This window comes from Labeo rohita, chromosome 13 (assembly GCF_022985175.1).
Source record: "Labeo rohita strain BAU-BD-2019 chromosome 13, IGBB_LRoh.1.0, whole genome shotgun sequence".
Taxonomy (NCBI): domain Eukaryota; kingdom Metazoa; phylum Chordata; class Actinopteri; order Cypriniformes; family Cyprinidae; genus Labeo; species Labeo rohita.
In genome coordinates this window covers 6,950,993-6,974,379 of record NC_066881.1, presented here as the reverse complement: position 1 = coordinate 6,974,379, position 23,387 = coordinate 6,950,993, and the positions used below count along the sequence as shown (strand labels likewise).

General features: G+C 35.3%; 1 protein-coding gene across 1 annotated transcript in view; it reads right to left on the bottom strand.

Moving 5' to 3' along the window:
• pkdcca (protein kinase domain containing, cytoplasmic a) overlaps positions 1-23,141 on the bottom strand; it is a 35,451-nt gene extending 12,310 nt beyond the window's left edge. The window contains exons 1-2 of the mRNA XM_051126792.1: positions 21,344-23,141; positions 7,324-7,446 (exon numbers count right to left, since the gene is read on the bottom strand). Of these exons, the coding sequence (XP_050982749.1) occupies positions 7,324-7,446; positions 21,344-22,051 (831 nt within the window). The 5' untranslated portion in view covers positions 22,052-23,141. The remainder of the gene's footprint in view (positions 1-7,323; positions 7,447-21,343) is intronic.
• Between the last annotated feature and the right edge of the window lie 246 nt (positions 23,142-23,387).

The following is a 23,387-nucleotide window of genomic DNA, read 5'->3' as shown; positions in this document are numbered from 1 at the left end:
GTTTTGTATTATTAAAAGTTCATGATAATTCTAACCCACACATGACATGGAGAGAAAAATAACAAGACATCATGGTGATGATTTAAGTCAATTAAAGTAAGGCAACAAATTAGTACAATGTGGCCAACTTTTTAAATACAACTAGGAACAAATTAAATAAGCTGTGGGAACAATTTTCTAATTTGTGGCCACAATATCTTTTTCTTTGACATGTTGTGCAGGGATCTGCACACTGTAAAAAACAATTTGTTGAGTCAACTTAAAATAATTTGTAACCTGGCTGCCTTAAAATTTTAAGTTCAGTCAAGTCAAAAAAAGTTTTTTGAGTTAAGATATTTGAGTTGAATCAACTTAAAATTTTAAGGCAGCTGGGTTACTTACCCAGCTTTAAAGTTCAACAAACACAACTTAACATTTAAAGTTGACTAAACTTATTTAATTTTTAAGGCAGCAGGGTAACAAATTATTTTAAGCTGACTCAACAAATTGTGTTTTTTTTTATATTTTACAGTGTATAAAGAGTATAAATGCACGTTTTAAGAATGTTATAGAATTATTGATTTAAATGTTTTATGGCTGTTGGATATCATAAATAATAATAATGAAATAGTATTAACTAACTAAAATCTTTAAAATAAGTTAATAACTAATAATGGAAATTATTAATCATTAATCATTAATTCAGTATATTATGCCACCACAAGCTGTCTGAAGTAATGGTCAGAAATTATTTACATATTAAAAATTCACATACATTAATTAAAAAATATTAATCTTTATCTGTAAATTAAAAAATTGCACATTATGCATATTTTTGAACAGTAGGATTTTTAAAGCTTTTTAAAGAAGACTGTTCTGCTCACCAAGTCCAAGCATTTATTTGATCCAAAATACAGCAAACACAGTAAAATTTTAAAATATTTTTATTATATTTAAAATAACTGTTTTCTATTTTAATATATTTTAAAATGTAATTTATTCTTGTGATCAAAGCTAAATTTTCAGCATCATATTCCAGTCGTATATGTCACATGATCCTTCAGAAATCATTCTAATAGGCTGATTTGCTGTTCAATAATTATTTTTTCTGATTTCTGATCAGAGCGATACTGATTTTTTAAATAATTCAGCTTTGAATCACAAGAATAAATCATATTTTAAAATATATTCAAATAGAAAACACTTACTTTGAAATAAAAGTAAAAATATTTCAACATTTGACTGTTTTTGCTGTACTTTGGAATCAAATAAATTCAGGCTTGGTTCAAAAACTTTTGACTGGTAGTATACATAAATAGATTTTTTTGTTTTATTTTAGATGAAAATGTACCGTCCATAGTCACTGTGCCGAGGAAAAAATGCAGAAACAAGATTTCCATCAACTGAATGTGAGGCAAGGCATTGAGTGCTAATAAACTGGTATTGTTTTTTTTGAGAACTGTACCTAGTGAGGACATTATTACCCGCCTCTAACTGGCTCCTGGTTTGAGACCACCAGGTTTACCCTGTCAAAAAGGGGAAGACTGTCTTCAGGCACTTGAAGCACCCCCTTCCATGACCCATGGAGCCACTTGAGTGTGTTCCTTAAGGATTAGCCCTATTATTGTGTGTGAGGGTACGAGGACTGAGGCCGAAGCTCAGGCAGCTGGTGACACCTCGCATTCAAACGACACCTACATCTACCATGTTCTTAAGGGCAGAGTTCAGAGGATTAGACGCCCACGAGGAAAGAAGAGGAGTTGGAGGGGTGAACGCAAGCGAAAGAAGGAGAGAAGAACATAAAAGAGAAGCAAACAGAGTGGAGATGAGGGGGTGGAGGAGACACTGCCCATGCCTTTCACTACAGACAAAAGCTGCTTTTAATACACTCCGGATTAGCAACTACTGGGAAAGGTCAGCCCCCTCATACTGTGTGATTGCGTTTGGGATGCCGTCTTGCTTAACGTGGGCAGATTTGGTAAAAGCCATTGTAAGAGAGGTAAGGCCGTTTAAAACACCCCAACAGATTTGGTTTCCTCAAAAATGCGGCATGCATTTTTACCATCGTGTGAACGTTTGCTTGCTTGGTTTAGCTAGTGTGTGAACGGGTGTGTCGTCGCTCCCGGGCCCGTGTTACGTAGAGGGCATAAAAGCCTTCGTCAGCGTGCACAGGAAATGGTTTTGGACCTAAATGAGCTGTTTGGAAGTCAACGTATTCGACAGTCTCCCCAGAGTCTATTAGTGCCTCATACGCAATTCAAATGCTGCTAAAGCATTGCTGGGTGTTTCTGCTTTGTTCCACATGTATACAGAGAAAAAGAGCTCACCAGCGCACAGGGAGTGTGACTGTAGAGGACAGTCTTAAAGAGACAGGACGCATTAGCATTTATAAACACGGGAAATGAACTTATCTACTTGGTTTTGTTCAGACAGGCAGCAAATCAGATTTTAGGATGGCATTCACATCCGTTTACTCTAATCTTGAAATCTGAACAGCAAAGAAATGCGGGAAAGTTTGCAAATCCGGTTATTGATATTTGGAAATTCTTCAGTCTGAAATGTAACTCTGGAATTCACAAGCGGACACAACACTTATGCAACCTCAGACACAATGTGCCATGTTTATAGTGTGGTTATAACAGTACAAATTCACAAATTTTTGTTCACAAACTATGTCACATTCAATTATAGTAAATAGCGAATGAGTGAATTAGTGAGTGATTTCTGATACTGCATATGACTGAATGTCTAAAATACATGAATCACTCTGATATTTATGTTGCAGAGGCAGAAAAGTTTCCAGTTTTCCCATCTTCTTTACCACACTGACAAAGGTGACCCAGAACCACAAAACCAGTCATAAGGGGCAATTTTTTGAAATTGAGATTTATACAAGCTGAATAAATAAGCTTTCAATTGATGGTGGTTTGTTAGGATAGGACAATATTAGATACGACTATTTGAAAATCTGGAATCTGAGGGTGCAAAAACAAAACAAAACAAAAAACAAGAAAATCACCTTTAAAGTTGTCCAAATGAAGATCTTAGGAATGCCTATTACTAATCAAAAATGAAGTTTTGATATATTTACAGTAGGAATTTTTTGGCAGAAAAGAAAAATCATTAATTTGACCCATACAATGTATAGTAGTCAGAATTTGAATTGGATCAAAACCTTTCATCAAAGTTGTCCTAAAACCAAAACAATACCCATTCTTGTCTTAGGACAACTGTAATTAACTTTTTTGATCCAATTCAAATGTTGACTACTGTATTTTTGAGTATTGCTAAAAATATACCTGTGCTACTTAAGACTGGTTTTGTGGTCCAGAGTCACAAATGTGTTCACATTTTAATGAATGTAAATTCATGTCCCAGTCACACTTTTTTTGATTAAAATTAAAATTAAAATTCATTACTTACACTACCAAAAAAAAAAAACAAAACAAAAAAAAACATATTTATATATTCTATTTTCACATTAACAATGCAATCAATATTCTATTTATTTAAACCAAGTATGAATCTCATCAAGTTAGTGTTTTAAGCCATTTACATTTATTCGAGGAAAAAAAATTAAAAATAAATAAATAAATAAAAAACTCAAGGCAGTAACAAGTTAAACATATTGTATTTGTGAACTTACAATCAACTATTCTTTTTAATAGCTAACTTCTTTAATTAATTTTCGGATCATCAGTCAACAAAGCTTTGTAAATAATGGTCACAGACACAGAGATTTACTTTAAATTTCACAAAGCTGATTACTCACTAAAACTCCCAAAGATCATGTTTTAATGCCATTTTAAGTCTTATTTTTAACAAAATGGTTATATCTAAGTGTGTGAGTTGTTTACTTACTGTTTTTAATCCCGTTAATGCCATTATATTGTTCATTAGGACTGATTTGTGAATGCACTCAAACACAGGAGCAATCATGAACCAATCACAGCCGAGCATAACCAGTGATATCCAATCATATCACGATGGAGGCATTGCCTCTTCTTACACTTTTTACACTTATATACGTTCAAATGTTATATTTTGTAAGTGTTGTTTTATTTTTGTACTATACATTTTTTCTCATCCAATATTTTGAGAAAACACCGTCTCCCTTGCCTTTTCAGAAGAAACGCCTCTGCTCCAGTGTAAAAAAGTATACATATTGAATACACTACTTAAACAAATTCTAAATAATTCATAAACAAACCGTGTGCAGTGCAGTGCTAAACTTCTTGTGTCAGAAAAAAGCACACATTCTGTCAAAGGACTGACTGAAATAAATCAGAACTAAACCTGATGGAAAAATTCATATACACACACTCACACACACACACACACAAAAAAAACACTACTAGGCTACTTTCTCACAGTAGTATAAATTATATAAAGGTATGCATCAAATATCTAAAAATAAAAAGACTAGGCCAAGAAATAAAACCATGACAAAATCAACAGCAAGGACAGAAAGACACTTGTCTTATTCTCATTAAAAGGGTTTCATTGTTCTAGACTGGAAATCCGTTCAATATGACTGAAGTATCACTCTGAAATATGAGCCTAATAAATATATTCAGCCAAATACTATGGTAGCTATGAGTTATGGAAATGGAAAGACTGCCACAGACTGGAATTGGAAATGCTGAAACTAAAGCAGAGTGATGAATTGTTCTGCTGATCTGTATAACGCTGTGTTGACATGTAGACGAGCGTGCTGTGTTCCCTATTAAAGCATGGATGTTTACCGAGCGCCTTTTCTTTTGTGCAGCCAGTGTGTTGGCCTGTATTTGTGAATCAGTGTTTGGGTGTGTAAAGTAAAATACACTTTTAGTGACCTTTTTAGCTTTCATCTGTGTTATCTTGTAATCTCTTAATGTGAACATATTAATTCTATAAACATATTATTCTAAACGACTATAAATCTTAACATATTACATTAACGTTAGGTCATGTCAACAGCTGTCTGTTTTCAGAGAAAGAGCTCATGCATTGGGACTTCATTCAATTTCATCCTTGGCACAGGATGCGCTCTGGTCACAGGAAGTCATAGCAAATCATTATGGGAGGTTGCCACAGCGATAGCGATCAGGCAAGTCTAACAGGAAGCTCAGAGAGAGCAGAGTGCGGGACATCCCACATAGCCATCTCTCCAGACAAGCTGCGAGTTTGCTCTACCAGCATGAAGTGATTTTTTTGTGCTTCATTATGGAGAAACACTGTTGAAGGAATTATTAGGGGCAGAGAGAGGAGGCGTGGGATTAGGATATGTCACATTTATTACCCACACGAGAACTGTGACTACGAGGCAAAAGCATGGACCGCCATCCCATGGCTTCGCAGAAAACATAGTTAGCGGTCGGCTGACTGGGTTGAAGTCATTAAAAATGTTTATATAGTGCGTTATGATATGGTAGTAATTTTATGAAATGGATGTAATTTGGTTCCCCTGTTTGTTTACTCAGGGTAAATGAGCGGTATCTTCAGGCCTCTCCCAATCTATTCATCTTTCTCAAATAATATGTAATAAGTGCGGCCCAAATGTTAGTTTTCCCCCTCCCCACAAATTATATTATCAACATAATGAGCCATGTGAATTTTTTATTTTTTTTTTTTCAAAATTTTAAAACATTCTATTTTTTTTAACGAATGAGTGAATAAGCGAACAAACAAACGAATGAATGAATGGATGAAGTTGAATGTTGATCAGATTTTTAGTGTGGTTTCAGACTACCACATTGTATATAATATTTTACAATGTCATAAATAATCTCAAATTCACCCCCAAAAAACCCTTAATTACTTTATTAAGTTGAATGAAAAAAGTAGATTTAAGTAGATAAAATTCTAAATTAAAATTTCTGAAACTTTCTACTTATTTCTGAGTTTAATGCAATCAATCAATCAGTCAATTAATCAGATTTCAGGTATAGTTTTAACTGAAATTCTCAGTAACCTTTCATTTGTTTAATAAGTTGAATGAAGAAAAAACGCTAAAATGGAAAATTAACTGTGGTATTTTTCAAAATCTTTATTTTTTTTTAGAAATTTTTATTTTGAGGAATGAATGAATAAATGAATAAATAAGATGTTCATTATAGGTTTTAGACTTTTGGCTCAACTGTATACAATATTTTACTTTTCTTTTTTTTTTTCAAACTTTCTACTTATTTAAATCAATCAATCACAATCAGATTTTCAGTATGGTTTCAGACTTTTGGGCCACACTGTATATAACATTTTACAATGTCATAAATAATCTGAAATTCACAATAACCTTCAATTAGTTTTTTCCCCCCCAAACTTCTAAAATTCTAAATTAAAACTTCTAAAAAACTTCTACTTATTTCTGAGTTTAAATCAATCAATCAATTGGATTTTTGGAATGGTTTTTGACTTTTGGGCCACATTGTAAATATTTATTTTACAATCTCAAATTCTTAATGAGCTTTAATTTGTTTAATAATGTGAACAAAGAAACATAAAACGCTAAATTGGAAAATTAACATCAAGGTGTTTTGTTTACTTTTATTTTTCAATATTTCTAAAATGTTCTGTTTATTTATAGGTTTAAAAAAAAAAAAAAAAACTCACTCACTCACTCACTCAATCAGATTATGCATTAAGTTCCAGACTTTTTGGTCCTATTGTATACAATAATTTACAATGTCATAAATAATCTTTAATTCACAATAACATTGACTTTCTTTTATTAAATTGCATTAAAAAGTTTGGTAACACTTTATTTAAAGCATTAATGTATGATGCATTATAAAGGTATTCATAATGCATGTTGTAATGTATTATAACTTTTCAAATAATTGTAACCAAAGTTAAAATGCATAAAAATTAGTATAGAGTACAGAGTATAAAAAATAATAGATAAATTAATAGAGACGTATTATAATGTATTATAGTTACAAATATTCACGAGATCATGCAGTGCATTGTATGGTGCATTACAAGTCATAATTAATGCATTCAGACTTCATTTATAATAGAATATATATAAAGGCTTTGAGTAAAATGTTAGCAAAAGGTTCATTGGTAACACTTTACAATAAACATGAATGTTTTGTTAACCTTTTTATCAAAATTCTAAAACGTTCTATTTATTTCTAAGTTTAAAAAAGAATCTGGTTTTTAATATGGTTCAGGCTTTTGGGCCCCACTGTATATCGTGTTTTACAATATCGTGGATAATCTTTAATTCTTTTATTACAGTAATGTTAGAAAAATCACTGAGTCAATTTGTTCGCAGTCGTTCATGTTGATAAGACTAATTGAAGCCCCCGTGTTCCTCCAGACAGACAGAAGATGGAATGTGTGATATGAGCAGTGACTCACTCTGAATCTCTCCTCCCAGGGCGTCTGCAGCAGCTGGATCATCTCCAGAGGGCTGCCCAGCTCCGTGATGGCCGTCACCGTGTCCTTTATATCGTTGTTATCCTGGTAGCAGTAGCCGTACAGCTGCAGGAGAGAGAGCGCAGACACAAGAGCATCCGTCAGATAGCAGCACTGTGTTGAAATTCACTGTTTTTGAACCCAAATACGACTAGAGAAGCCAAGCTGGCTAAAGCATTAGTGTGAGTTGAAATACGTAAACTGAAAATGTTATAATAAATGGGATTGTATCAGGCGTTATGGGAGCAGACAGACAGACGCACTGCAGCTTGTAATCAGGAAACGTTGCGCTGGCATGTGCTTGTTTGTTTTGTGGGGGAGGTCTATATGTTACGGCCGCCGCTATCAGGCTGTTTCCTTCGGCCTGCCGTGACGGGCTCTTAGCGGCGCAGTATTTGGCTCTTTGCTTACAGAAACATTTTCCTAAGCTAATTCAAGCCAAAGAAGCTAGTTAAAATTAAACAGCATGAAATTTCATCTAAAAAGAAAACAACCTATGGCTGTGTGACCGGCTAGGCCATCACCAGCATCAAAGGAGAAACGCCGGCCAGTAAAGTCGGGAGGTCGGATGGAGAAAACGGCCCATTATGGTATTGCACAGCCAAATGGGTGCTTCTGTTGTGTGAGTTAACACGTTTTTAACGTTCATACGTGTCGTAACCATAACCTTGAAAATCTGTGTCGGCACACGCAAACATCTACTCCTTAATTTAGTCACATCATTCACGCTGGCTAACAATGCATGACACCTCCAACTGATACACACTGGCAGTGCTAAAATTGTCCGGTGACGACATGCTTGATGTTATGTTGCCTAGTGAAGTCCATGTACACTGGGCCTTATTCCAGAAAAATCAACAGCAGGAATTTCTGTTGTTTCTAAAAACCTTCATGCGTCAAGCGCTGCATTCAGTTCAATATGGCAATTTCTAAATGTGTTTATGAATGATTTACACACACTGCAAAAATCATTTTCATTTTGTTATTTAATAATAATAATAAAATAGAATAAAACATACATATCGTGAAATAGTATTACAGCTAAAAATAATGGTTTTCTATTGTAATATATTTTAAAATATAATTTATTCCTGCGAAGCAAAGCTGAATTTTCATCAGCAATTACTCCATTCTTCAGTGTCAAATGATCCTTCAGAAATCATTCTAATATGCTGATTTATTAGTTTTATTATCAAAGTTGGAAACAGTTATGCTTATTTTTTTTAACCTGTGATTCTTTTTTAAGAATTCTCTGATGAATAAAAGGTTAAAAAGAACAGCATTTATTCAAAATAGAAATCTTTTCCAACAATAAAATCTTTGCTATCACTTTTTAACAATTTAACACATCCTTGGTAAATAAAAGCATTTATTTCTCAAAAAAGAAAGAAGAAAAATTTACTGACCACAACATTTTAAATGGTAGTTTATATTGTAAAAGATTTGTATGCAGTTATTTTTACTTTTTGTTTATTATAGAATCCTGAAAAAAATATCACAGATTCCAATAAAATATTAAGCAGAACAACTGTTTCTAACATTGATAATAAATCAGCATATTAGAATGATTTCTGAAGGATCATGTGACACTAAAGAATGGAGTAATGATGCTGAAAATTCAGCTTTGCATCACAGGAATAAATTACACTTTAAAATATATTCACATAGAAAACAGCTATTTTACATTGAAAAAATATTTCACAATATTACTTTTTTCTGGGTTTTTGATTTAAAAATAAAAATTCAGCTATGATGATAAATGTATTAAGGAATGATTTAAAAAAAAACTTTCTTTTTGAAAATTTGTTAATAACAACAACAGCAACAACAACAACAACAACAACAATAATAATAATAATAATATTTTTATTAAAGCAAAAACTAAATTTTGCCTATTAAAAAAGAATCCTAAAATCAAACTTTTAATACCAGATACATTTATTTAAGAATATTTTTCTGGAAGTACAATGCTCAGGAAAAAAAAATAATAATAATAATTACTTTCTAACTACTTACCAATTTTTTTTTTTTTTTTTTTTTTTTTTTTTGCAGTGTTTGTTTTGCTTAATTGATGTGTAATACACACTACTATTTATACATTTATTCCCTTGCATTTGTTTCTGTGCTGCCAACTAATTTTCAGGGAAATTTGCCAGACAATTTGTTGCTAAAAGTTGCTAAATGTCATTGTGATGTCACAGCGCAAAACTGCATAGAATACACAATCAGATCATTCAAATCTCAGCAAAAAAATGTTAATGAATATGAAATGTTCAGTTAGATTTGTTAGTAAAACAAACAAACAAACAAAAACAATAATATTACAATATAAATAATATATATATTTATTTTAAATACAATATCGAATTATTGAATATTTACACATTTTTGAACTTTTTTGTTTTTCATATTAACTTGTAAATCGTCTCGGCAGAAAATTACCAATACCTTCTCCATTTTTCTACATATTTTTAACTGATCAACAAGTGCAACAACAAGGTACAAACTAATAACAATGTGTTATAATCAAAAATGAACAATTATCATTAAACAATTGCAACCAGCAACTTAATGCATGTGATGTGTGTACTGCTAAACACCTTTGATTTCCCCTTTCTGTTTAATTTAGAGGGAAAATGTGAGTCACAGTTGCTAACATTGCCAAATAAATGTTAAAAATAGCTAAATTTGTAGCTAGGTGCTTTTTGAAGAAAACGTTGCTAGTGTAGTCTGAAAGTTGCTAAAAATTGCTAAGTTGGCAAGACTGATTTGTACATAACATAGCTGTATACACAAATGCCATCTATCGTATATTTTGTATGTTGTGTATTTTGTTTTTGTTTTTTACTAATCCAATTTTTATACTTCTCTTGTCCCTTTCTTTTTATGCTGTGGAAGTTTCTGTCACCAAAACAAATTCCTTGTATGTGTAAGCATACCTGGCAACAAAGCTCTTTCTGATTCTGAATCAGATTAATGTCAGCATCTCAGTCTCAGGAATGCTATAGATGTATATTGGTGGAAAAAAAAAAAAAAAAAAAAAAAAAAAAAAAAAACTCTGGAAAACACTGGAAAATAATATTGGAAGCTGGCACTGTTGGCTCTTTAATCATTGGGTTCTGGCAGTAGATTTAACTGATGATCAGCAGAAGCTGCTGTACACTCAAATACACAATCGGTTTTGGCCCATAGTGTACAACGTATGAATCAGCAACATGATTTCTGACAGCTCCCAAGATAAAATCTCATTTGGCGTTTTCGGTCAATGTCCGTTTTAGGACCACAGCTCTGGATCTTTATAACTGTCCCTGTGGGAGTATCTCGAACAAGTTTAGCCTGTGATATGAAGCAGGAACCGGACCAATCTGATCTAAGATCTGTGTGCAGACAGGCTTGCAGAGCTCTTTCCGAGAAAGCAAAGCCCCTATCTGAGATTAAACGCACTCTAATGACTATTATCAGCACGATTCATCTAAAATGCGAGCGACTGTGTGTGTGTTTGTGTGTTGGGCTGTGCTGCAGACTCCACGGCTGCTTGCTGGGAATAAAACAGATCGGCACATGGAGGAACGCTGTTGTCTGTCTAACCACACGGTGCCGTTTTGACTGACGCAAGCTCAAAGGTCAACCTGCCTGTCCGGTTCATTTACAACGAAGACTTTGTATCTGTCCAGAGCTGCTCTGTACCAGATGCTAATGTCACCAAGAGCAGCAGAAATATTTGTCTCATTTCATAGTTTTCATCCAGTTGCACGTACTAAGCGCAGAGTTTGCTCTCTGAGCGCTGACTGAATTCCAGATCTAGTTCATTTCTGTGCATGTAAGCAATATAAAAGAGACGGGTGAAGTTAGTATTTCTTTGTTTGTTTTGCAGTCAGTTTGAATTCTTGGAAGCTCAATTTTTTAGGAAAGACTGAGCAAGCAGGATCATTAAGGGAGGAGTGAAGGAGAGTGGCCAACAGACTGTGTCCTAGTCTGATTCAAAGAGCTGTCTTTCACAGACTTGTTGCCCACTTTTTGTTTAAAGTACTGTGGTATATCAATATGTAACCATTTAGTATATTACCATCTATAGTACTATGACTTTACCATGTTGCCAGCACAGTACTTTTTTATACAGGCAGTTGAGTGGCCATCTCATACTGAGACATCTCATACAGCTCTTAAACCAGCAAGCTACAATAGTTTGAATCTTACCATGATTTATCCACAGGTAAGTGGTAAAGAATAAAATCACTAATGCAATATGGCTTACTGCCTCTATAAATAAACAGTAACGCTTTACAACAAGGTGTCATTTGTTAACATTAGTTAATGTATTAACTAACATGAATGAACAATGAACAATACATTTATGACATTACACTATTTATTAATCTTTGTTAATATTAGTTAATAAAAATACAGTTGTACATTGTTCAGTTCACAGTGCATTAACTAATGTTAACAACATTTTTGATTTTAATAATGCATAAAGCATTATTAAATGCTGAAATTAACATTAAGATTAATACATGCTGTATAAGTATTGTTTATTGTTTATAGTTCATGTTAACTAATGAACATTATTGTAAAGTGTTACCAAAAAGCAGCAGTGGCAATATGATAAAAGATACTAATTAAAAACAAACAACAACAACAACAAAACACATTTATTAATAATCAAAATAAAACATTATTGTGGTAAATATATTAATTGTAGGCTGTTTAAATGAAGAAATTAATATCACTAATTACTTATGTTTACATGTGTGTATTTTACAACATCTGATCTAATTTTTTAATGTTTTTCTCTACAATAATAATCTGTAATTATTCTAATCATTTAGTTTTTTTTTTCTAAAATTAAATGCACAACAAAAACAAATCCCACACACTACAGAAATAAAATTAAATGCACAAAAATATAATTTAGAAACTTAAACTTATATAAAGTATAAGAAGTCATTAAAAAGTGCTCTTTTAAAACATATATATCTGTATATTCTTAGTACAGCTTTTTTGTCTTACACACAAGAGCATAAAACGTTGTACAAGAAGGAATATTTTAAAATAAGGTTAAGATCAAATGATAAGATGTGTTGAAGTGTTGAAGTCGTGATTAAACAGAAGTAGTGACTTTTTTACCTTCTGTATTGTCACACACATCTGATCAAAATGGATCATCGAAAAAGAAGAAAATTTAGAGCGGGAATGTGCGTCTATCAATTGTTGAATGGATGGAGGCAGATCTGAATGTGCGATTGCTGTCAAATTGTAAGAAAGACACAGAGTTTATGTGGACTAAATGTCCAGCATAACAATGACAGAGAATCTATTGTGTCACTGAAAGAAAGAGCTATTATTATATTTTGATAAGAATTAGAAACATGCACAATATGTTCACAATAAAAGATAAATTCACTTCCAGAATGAAAATATCCTGATAATGTACTCACCCTCGTGTAATCCAAGATGTTCATGACTTTCTTTTTTCAGTCTAAATGAAATTAAGGATTTTGAGAAAAACATTCCAGGACTTCAATGGGGGCTCTACGCAATCCCAGCCAAGGAATAAGGGTCATATCTAGCAAAATGATCAGTCATTTGTTAGTAAAAATACAAATTTATATACTTTTTAACCACAAAATGCTTGTCTTACACTGGCTCGACCTTTAGATGTGAAATAGGCAGAAGTATCAACCCAGTGTTTACAATGCGAACATGCAAAGAAAGTCAAACACCCTTTACAAAAAAAGGTAAAACAGCAATGTCAGACGATTTTGAAGTTGGAGGAGAAAATGAGATTTTACCCTACCATTTTGATCTGAAGTACACAGATGAAGAACTAATCAGGAGTGACTTTTCCAACGTGATGCAGAGCTACTGCAAGATGAACTTTTGTGGTTAAAAAGTATATAAATTTTTATTTTTCGGAGAAAATGGCCAATCGTTTAGCTAAATAAGACACTTACTCCTCGGCTGGGAGCGTGTAGAGCCCTTTGAAGCTTAACTGAAACTGCAGTTTGGACCTTCAACCCGCTGGCTCCCACTGAAGTTCACTATATGGAGAAAAATCCTGGAATGTTTTCCTCAAAAACCTTAATTTCTTTGCAACTGAAGAAAGAAAGACATTGACATGCTGGATGACATGGGGGTGAGTAAATTAAAGGAGAAGTCCACTTCCAGAAAAACAATTGACAGATAATGTACTCACCCCCTTGTCATCTAAGATCTTCATGTCTTTCTTTGTTCAGTCGTAAAGAAATTGTGTTTTTTGAAGAAAATATTTCAGGATTTTTCTCCATATAATGGACTGATATGGTGCCCCGAGTTTGAACTTCAACAGAGCAGTGTAAATGCATCTTCAAACGATCCCAAATGCGGTTGTAAATGATCCCAGCCGAGGAAGAAGGGTCTTATCTATCGAAACGATTGGTTATTTTCATAAAAATAATACAATTTATATACTTTTTAATGTCAAACACTCATCTGGTCTTACTCTCCCTGAACACTGTGTATAGCTCAAGACAGTTAGGGTATGTCGAAAAACTCAAAAAATCATTTCAAAATCATCCAACATCACTGCAGAAGTACCGACCCAGTCTTTGCAAAGTGAACATGCAAAGAAGATCAAACACCCTTAACAAAAAAGGTACAACAATGATATAGGATGATTTTGAAGTTGAGGGAGAAAATACGATCTGAGTTTTTCGACATACCCTAACTGTCATGAACTAGAACACAGAGATTTCAGGCAGAGCAAGACAAGACGAGCGTGTGACATTAAAAAGTATATAAATTGTATTGTTTTTATGAAAATAACCGATCGTTACGCTAGATAAGACCCTTCTTCCTCGGCTAGGATCATTTACAACCGCATTTGGGATCATTTGAAGCCGCACTTAAACTGTATTTTGTAAGTTCAAAATCGGGGCACCATATCAGTCCATTATATGGAGAAAAATGCAGAAATGTTTCCTCAAAAAACATAATTCCTTTACAACTGAAGAAAGAAAGACATGAATATCTTGGATGACAAGAGGGTGAGTACATTATATGTGAATTGTTGGTCTGGAAGTGGACTTCTCCTTTAAGATCAATAACATGCATTCAGAAAATAGATATTTTATTTATCTCATGCTGACTTTAACTAGCATCTTCATCAGTTCTTGCTCTTCAAAAATTCCCCTCACTGGTGCCACGTGTGCTGATGTACAGATGCTCAATGGCCTTCACAAAGCATTTCTGTTAGGTGCCATTAATATACCAACACACATTCACTTGCAACCCTACCATGATCGTTTAATGAGGACACACTGGCAACAAATCAAAATGGCCACAGAGACGGCCATGTTTGCCCAGAGATGAAATAGTGGTGGGCAGTGAAAGCCAACGTGTACGGTCAGTGAAGACAGGACTGTCCACGGGAACAAGAGCTGCTCAGTAACGGGGGCTTGACATTGACCGGACGGGCCGCGTGCTGAGTTATAGCTGGGATCGGATTCAAATGTGTGCGTGGAGGCTTTCTGAGAGGGAAAGTGAATAAAAGTGAGTTGAGCGAATGAGCTTTACCACCTTGTTTTAATCAAAGTTTCTGAAGGAACACCGCTGGAAAAAGTTCTGAGTCATTTTCCCTTGCCTCTAAAATTGATCAGTGAACATTAAACAGATTTGAGACTTATTAAGGTCCTAAAAGAGAAATGTGAAATTGTTAAATCTTGCTGCCAAAGTGCTCAAAGGCTTCAGAAGTTTTCACTCAAGTCCCTGGTTCTGTGCCCGGCCTGCTTCACGTGACTCAGCAGTTGTTAAGGCCCATGAGTTTGGCATCTTTCAAGGTTGAAATGACTAACACCTCTAATCTAAATTCCCGTAAACTAACACTATGACAGAAGCGCAATGAAATTTATTCGTCTCGAACTGCTTGCACGATTTATTTATTTTCAGAATCCTCAATCTGTGAATCTGCCCTTTGAAAATCACATGGATCTTTTTAGTAAAACGGCCGCGCGATGGAAAGAGACAAGTTGATTTCCTCATCAACCTGTTCCTGCTTACTAAAATAAACAGAGAGCAGAGCGATGTGGAACAAAGCGGACAGAGCGTCCAGAGTTTTTCCAACAAAATTCATCCCCATCTTCCACTCATTTCCTCCCACAATCCCCCTGTTCTAAACTCTTTCTCAGGACAGTCTTTAACACAGCAATCCCAATCTCAGAAACTCCTGACTGGCACTCCTGTGAGTTCAATTCCTCAAACACGCAATGAGATAAAGATGTTCATCTAATCATGTTAAAATCAAGCAAGTTCTAGACTGTTCTGTGTTCCATGTCTTTTTTGGATGATCTATCCCTTTAAATGCAGATATACAATTGTTGCTGACTGGAGCCCAGTCGCTTTCTCCTGAAACTAACTAAAAGGTTAAAGTATTAACCCGCGTTTAATTGCGTCTAGCACTAAAACTCTCCGTCTCACTCCCATCTTAAAAATGACCCTGGGGGCCTCTGTGTTTAGGACACCCAGCATTCACATTCACATGTTACATGCTCACATTAGCAGGTTACTGATTACCCTGCAGTGTGTGTGTGTGTGTGTATTTTGGGACACGACTAAGAATCTGAAGAGTTAACAGAATGACATGCTAATGTAAACATAATCCCAGTGCAAGACCACCCTAATCAGGCCCCCAAGCTGTGTTGCAGATTGCCCGACACACCATTTGAAATGCCTTTCCATATACAAACACTCGAGAGAACTTTTCACACATAAAATTAACATTTTGGCATCACTTCTTCGCTTTCATGCTATTCCAACCCTATATTATTACTTTTACATCCATGAAACGGAAAACTTAATGTTAGACAGAATGTCTGAGCTGCTTTTTGGTAATGGTAATTTTTACCGTCAAGCTCCAGAAAAGACTAAAAAACACTTGAAAATGAGTCCATATGACTCTATAATCCAAGTCATCTGAACTCAAATGTAAAAGTAATCATTATTCACTGTGCTAATCATTTTCCTCATAGGAGAATGGCTTCAGATAACTTACAGCCGACACCGCTTGGCAGTGTAAAGCTCAAAGTATGCTTCAGTTTTGACGCAAAAGCTTAGAAAGACATATGCATGCTAGAAAGTCATCCTTGTCCAGTGTCTGCATTTCTCTCCAGAAGTTATGACTTATAAACAAACCCTATGTAGACAGCAATGCAACTACCATGTTTAAGGCCCAGAAAGCTAGTAAGGACATTGTTAAGATGATCCATCAGTTGTTCAATCGTAATTTTTGTGAGCAATGAAAACAAAAATAACGACTTTATCGACACACCATTTCAAATCCCTTTCCATGTATAAACACTCAAGCGAACTTTTCACACATTAAATTCTCATTTTGGCATCATGTCTTCGCTTTCATGCTGTCCCAGCCCTACGTTATTACTTTTACATACATTAAATGGAAAATTAAATGTTAGACAGAATGTCTGAGCTGCTTTTGTTTTTAAAATCACAAAAGGAAATATGGTCATTTTTACTGTCAACCTCCAGAAAAGACACTATAAAAAAGCACTATAAAATTAGTCCATATGACTCTATATTATAAGTCATCTGAAGTCATATGTAAAAGTAACGTGCCAAAACCATTATTCGCTGTACTGATAATCTTCCTCGTTGGAGTATGGCTTCAGATAACTTACAGCCGAAGGTGCTTGGCAGTGTAAAGCCCAAAGTATGCTTCAGTTTTGACACAAAAGCTTAGAAAGACATATGCGCACTAGAAAGTGTCATCCTTGTCCAGTGTCTGTACAATTTCTCTCCAGAAGTTATGACTTATAAACAATCCCTACACAGACAGCAATGCAACTACCATGTTCAAGGCCTAGAAAGCTATTAAGGACATTGTTAAAATGGTCCATGTGACATCAGTTGTTCAGTCATAATGTTATAAAGCTATTAGAATACTTTTTGTGAGCAATGAAAACAAAAACAACGACTTTATCGACAAACAATTTCAAATGCCTTTCCATATACAAACACTCAAGAGAACTTTTCACACATAAAATTATCATTTTGGCATCATTTCTTTGTTTTCATGCTATTCCAACCCTATAGTATTACTTTTACATCCATGAAACGGAAAACTAAATGTTAGACAGAATGTCTGAGCTGATCTTTGGTAATGATAAGCACTAGAAAATTCATCCATATGACTCTATATTCCAAGTCATCTGAAGTCATATGTAACAGTAACACGCCAAAACTGTTATTCACTGTACTTCTAATCTTCCTCGTAGGAGTATGGCTTCAGATAACTTACAGCTGATGGTGCTTGGCAGTGTAAAGCCCAAAGTATGCTTCAGTTTTGATGCATAAGCTTAATAAGACATATGCACACTAGAAAGCGCCATCCTTGTCCAGTGTCTGTGCAATTTCTCTCCAGAAGTTATGACTTGTAAACAAACCCTGCATAGACAGCAATATAACTAACACATTCAAGGTCCAGAAAGGTAGTAAGGACATTATTAAAATAGTCCATGTGACATCAGTGGTTCAAACGTAATGTTATAAAGCTACGAGAATACTTTCTGTGTGCAAAGAAAAGAAAAATAAGTCTCTGCCGTGTGTTCACTAAACTACCACTTTGTGCAGAAAAAGTATTCTTGTAGCTTCCTAACATTAAGGTGGTAGTTGCGTTGTTGTCTATGCAGGGACAGAAAGCGCTCAGATTTCATCAAAAATATCTTAATTTGTGTTCTAAGATGAACAAAGGTCATACAGGTTTGGAACAACATGAGGGTGAGTAATTAATGACAGAATTTTCATTTTAGAGTGAACTATCTCTTTAAATCACCATTCACTTTTTTTGTATGGAAAAGCACAGCTCGAACATTCTGTCCAATATCTCTTTTTTAGTTTTGACAGAGAAGTGAGAAGGTTTTTCTCTGGTGTCTTCAAATTCATCTTGTGTTCATCAGTGCCGACAAGGCAAAAGTCCCACCTGACATGTACATGAATGAGCCCACTCTCCCTGTCCGCACAGATCCAGCACCACCACCACCAATCATGACTGTTTATATAACAGGTGTTGCCCTCGCTTGTAAGAGGAAGACGGGGATCTGCTTGACAGACATGTTAGTTAAAGACTTCAGATTCTGCTCTGGAAAGCCGAGTAGAGACAGCACTGCAGTGTGACCTCCCTCTTTCAGGCCAACGGCAGGCAGACCTGTGTAGATCCTTTCTGCGTGCACTCTAGGTGAACCCGGCCTGGTGCTAATCAGCCCGCCGTATCATATCTTCTCACCTCTGACCTCGCAACTTATAAAATAAGAGCCATTTATTATTTGTCTGATGTGGCGGCTGCCAAAGCAAATGAAAAGCAACACTTCAGGGCCTGATTGGTTAGGTGCGAGGGCGAAGAACCAAGGAAGATGCCGCCTATGTGGGTTGTTTATTAAATCCTTACATGTGAGGAATATCTGTGTATGTGTTCCATCATTACTGGTTTATAGAGAGAGGCATTATAGGAGTAATTTCGCTGATTTATTGAAGTTTTAGGTACTAGAGCCTGATCGCAGTCGACTGCCTTTTGGCAGTGGTAAATTTAAGTGAGACGTGGCACTTGACTAAAGAATGAGGCACGTATCGGAGCTGACGCCCATATTCAAGTCAACATTTACACATATTGATATTCGTAAAAGACCTGAAACGTAATGGAAAAAAGAGTTTGTGTAACAACAACTAAAGTTATTAAAAATCAACTGGCTATTTGAACAATGTCACTGTAATAAACAACTAAATCTGGTGTTATTATGTCAAGCTTTACAAAGTTTATTTAAAATCTCAAATAAAGAGCTCATAAATAGATCATAAATAAAAACAGCAACATTATTTATTCCAAAATAATTGTGTTTATACTTACAGGCTTATTCTGGTTCTTTCCTTAAATTAAAAAAATTTCTTTCTTTGCCAAACAAGAAAAAAAAACTCTAAAAAAGATTACAAATTTAAAAAGCGTCATAAATAAATATTGTAAATAAGTCTAAATATGAAATGTTTCCATATCGCATAGAGAGTTTATTTGAATTTAAATAAAGTGAAAGGTGTATGCTTACAATAAAGATAACAATGCCAAACTGTGGACACATTTATCTTAAAAAATTCTTAAAAAATGCATAAATATTATGTTATTCATAATGCATTTCACAATATTTTATGACAACTCATCACTGCCATATATATATATATATATATATATATATATATATAATTAAAAAAAAAAAAAAAAATTTTGTTAATTTTGTCTGCTTTATGATGAAGTTCTTCATTCTTAGATACTAAAAATGATTAATTTAAATTACAAAAGACTTGATGGCACTTTGTGGCAGCTGTCTGTGATCACTTTGGAGCATTATGTCTTTGTGTAAGCAGTGAGATATATAACGATGATGATGTTCTTTTGCCCATAAACTGTGTCTTTTGTGCGAGTTCATTAACTGGGGTCTCGCACCGTTGGTCCCCTGCTGTGAGCACGCAGAATGAAATCAGGTCGGCGGCCCCAATCTACATACAGCTTCTGATAAAGCCTTCAATAACAGGACCTCGACGGTTACAGCTTTTGAAATTAAATAAACCATGCTTCTGTGGCCATATTAAATTGTGAGGGAAGTGTTTCTCTGCAGGCCAAATACATATCAAGCTTATGAGATAAATCAGCAAAACTATCTTGGACATTACGCATAATGTGCACAACTAAATTCTAACATTTTAAACTCTTTGACTTTCGCAGTGGTTGGACTGATTGCCAGAAAATACATGTTTTTTAAAGGGTGAAATTGGAACTGATTTTCTCATTTTTTACAATTTAAACTAGATTATATTTCTTTTTGTAATCAAAATCCACTTCGTTTTAGCTGCACCGTGTCCACAGGAGCACTAAATCCATAACTAGAAAGGCCTCAAAATGACTTTCTGAAATACAGAAACATTAAATTCAGGTAACAGGTTAAATTAATGCATTACATTAAATTCATCAATTAAATTAAATTCAAATACAGTTTTTAAATAAGTCTAAGTATAATTTTATTTACATTTTTTGTGGACAAAACCTGGCTAATTTCTGAATCTGGCTGCACTGCAGGACTGTCTGAAGACAGAGGCAGAAGATAAACGAGGGCTGTTAATTTCAGAGTCTCGTTCGCTTATGTTTACAAGAGCTGATTACGACTTCAACAACTACACAACCGCTCATGTCAAATAAATGACACACAAGGCAAAACAGAGCCGTTTCTGAGCGCCCTAAAATTGGGCACTAAATACGCGGACAATGAGCCGATTGCCATTTTTAGTCATTGTTGATTAAATGATTACTAAAACTAATTATTAAAACACACACACGTCGAGCTTGTGTTGATTTTGATGCTACAGGCGTAAATATTCACACATGAGATTCACACCGTAAAAACGCGAGTTTACATTAGAAATACCTGCTGGGTTACTTACTCTTTTTATCTTTAGATACTGCTTTAGAAATTGCTTTAATGAGTCCATTAATTGATAAAATTATAATGTGCACGCAAGTGTTTAAGTTAGGCTACGCATATTGCGCTTCAACAATAACTAAGTGATAAACTGAGCATTTACAAGCAGTTCAACTTAATTCCATAGCATTGCATGAATGTTGTTTATTAATGTCACTTATGTAAATACACACAAAAAATTTAGTACGCTGAAATTTAAAACCAGCTTTGGCTTTTAAGTGGTATAATGAAAGTAATGAGTTCATAGGCTGTTGCACTAATTCAGCTACTTCGAATTAAATTGCTGGTGAAGAAAATGAGTTGAAAATTGGTAGAACTGATAGCAATGATTGTAACGATTTAAATAAATGGAAACAGTGTTATAACGACGAAAACGTTTAAGTGTGCACGTAGTGTAAAATGTGGTTTTAACTGAGCGATTGTGATTTAAATTATATAGTCAGATTTATTACCTTGAGAATATTAGGGTGCTGCAGTCTCTCCATCAGCGTCATTTCCTTGACGATTTTGAAGGATGCGAGTTTGTAACAGTCTGTAGACGACCCGTATTTCTTCACGCAATTCTCCATATCGTGGCCCCCAAAATCCACCGATTTTAACGCGACGGAGAAGCTGCCGTTCAAAGTCGCCTTGTACACCGCCTTTGTGTATCCCGAGCCCAGATACTGGACATTGGTAACGTTATCAATGCTGCCGCAGCCGAGCACCGACTCGTGCGTAAACTCCCGGTGCGATTTTGTTGCTATGGCTACAGCTGGAGTCGGTTGCGACTGATCGTAATTATTGTTTTTCCCGATTCCTTTGTACGTTTCCCACTCGCTGCGTTGCTCCAGGTCCATGAGCCGCCTGCGCTCCAGCGGTCCGGTGCCGACCCAGTGCGCCCGTCTCTGACGGTACCGCAGAACCTCGTCCAGCCGCTCGCGTATTTGCCGCTGGAGCTCCGGGAGTCGCCCGACGGTGGCCGTTTCGACGGATGGCAGCTCGTCGACGCGAAGCCGGGCAGGAGCGTCCGCGTCGGGCTGCTGCTGGTTCTCGTGGTGGTAGCGATGCACCCGCTCGCCGTGGTGCTCGAATCCCGGAATGAACAATAAATTCATCAGCGTGCCCATGAAGAACGAGAGGCAGAAGCCGGCCGCTACCACCATCTTTCTCCGCTTCATTTTGTTGCTTATTATTATTAGCAGAAAATAGATGTGTTCCCCCTTCCAGCCTCCGCCTACCCGCCTGGCAGCTGTAGGCAGTCTGGCCGTGCCGTAGTGTAGTATTGTGCAGCGCGGAGGGTTCAGGATCGCGAGGAAGTCTATGATGCTGCGCTCAGAAGGATGTGCCGTTTGTTCACGTCTTCATCTTGCAGTTATGATTTAAGATCCACCCCATATAAGGCTGATCATGGTGACACTTGCGTGTGCGCCCAGTTAACGGGGGTCTCGGAGCGCGCAACAGCGCTGTGCCTCAGCGCGACTCGAACGAGACTGACGTCACTTTGACTGGCAGTCGACTCTGCTATGGAAAAGCTGCGGTTCAGACTTAAAGGAATAGTTCACCCCCGAATAAAAGTTCTGTCATCATTTACTCACCCTCAAGTTGCTCCAAACCAGCATGACGTGCGTTCTTCTGTGAAACGCAGAGGTTCTGAAGACTGTCTTTGACATGGAACGGTGATTGACTTGATATCAAGCCTCGGAAAGGAACGCAAACATCATATGTTGAGTTATTTCACATCTGTGGACGCCATATTATAGCTTTATGTGAGGAGCAGACCAAAATTAAAACCCACTACGAAGTTTGTGCGTTTTATTGACAGCTTTTGTTGTATTTCATGATGATTTTGACCTTTTCAGCGTCATATTTACCTTATATTATATTAATAATAAAGACGATAAATAAAAATAAACAAAAAAATAGTCTGAACTGCTTTACATAGGCTATAGGTTACGATAACAATTAATAACCTGCAACTGAATAACTTTTTCGAGAACAGTATACATTTTTGTTTTCTTTATTAATGCATTTAGCTTACCACCTAATTTCTGTAATATGTATCTCTGGGCCACAAAACCTTAAGTAGCACATGCATATTTGTAGCAATAGCCAAAAATACACTGCATGGATCAAAATGATCGATTTTTCTTTTATGCCAAAAATCATATTGAGTAAAGATCTTAAGTAAAAATATATTTTTTTAATTTCCTACTGTAATCAAAAATTATTTTTTGATTAGAAATATGCATTGCTAAGAACTTCATTTGGACAACTTTAAAAGCAAATTTGTCAATATTTAGATTTTTTGCACCCTCAGATTCCAGATTTTCAAATAGCTGTATCTCGTCCAAATATTGTCCTATCCTAACAAGCTCATTTATTTAGCTTTCAGATGATGTATAAATCTCACTGAGTTTCAAAAAAATGACCATATGACTGGTTTTGTTGTCCAGGGTCACATATTTAAAGCTTTACAATTAAAACATTTCGATGTTTTCCTGTCTGTTTCTTTAC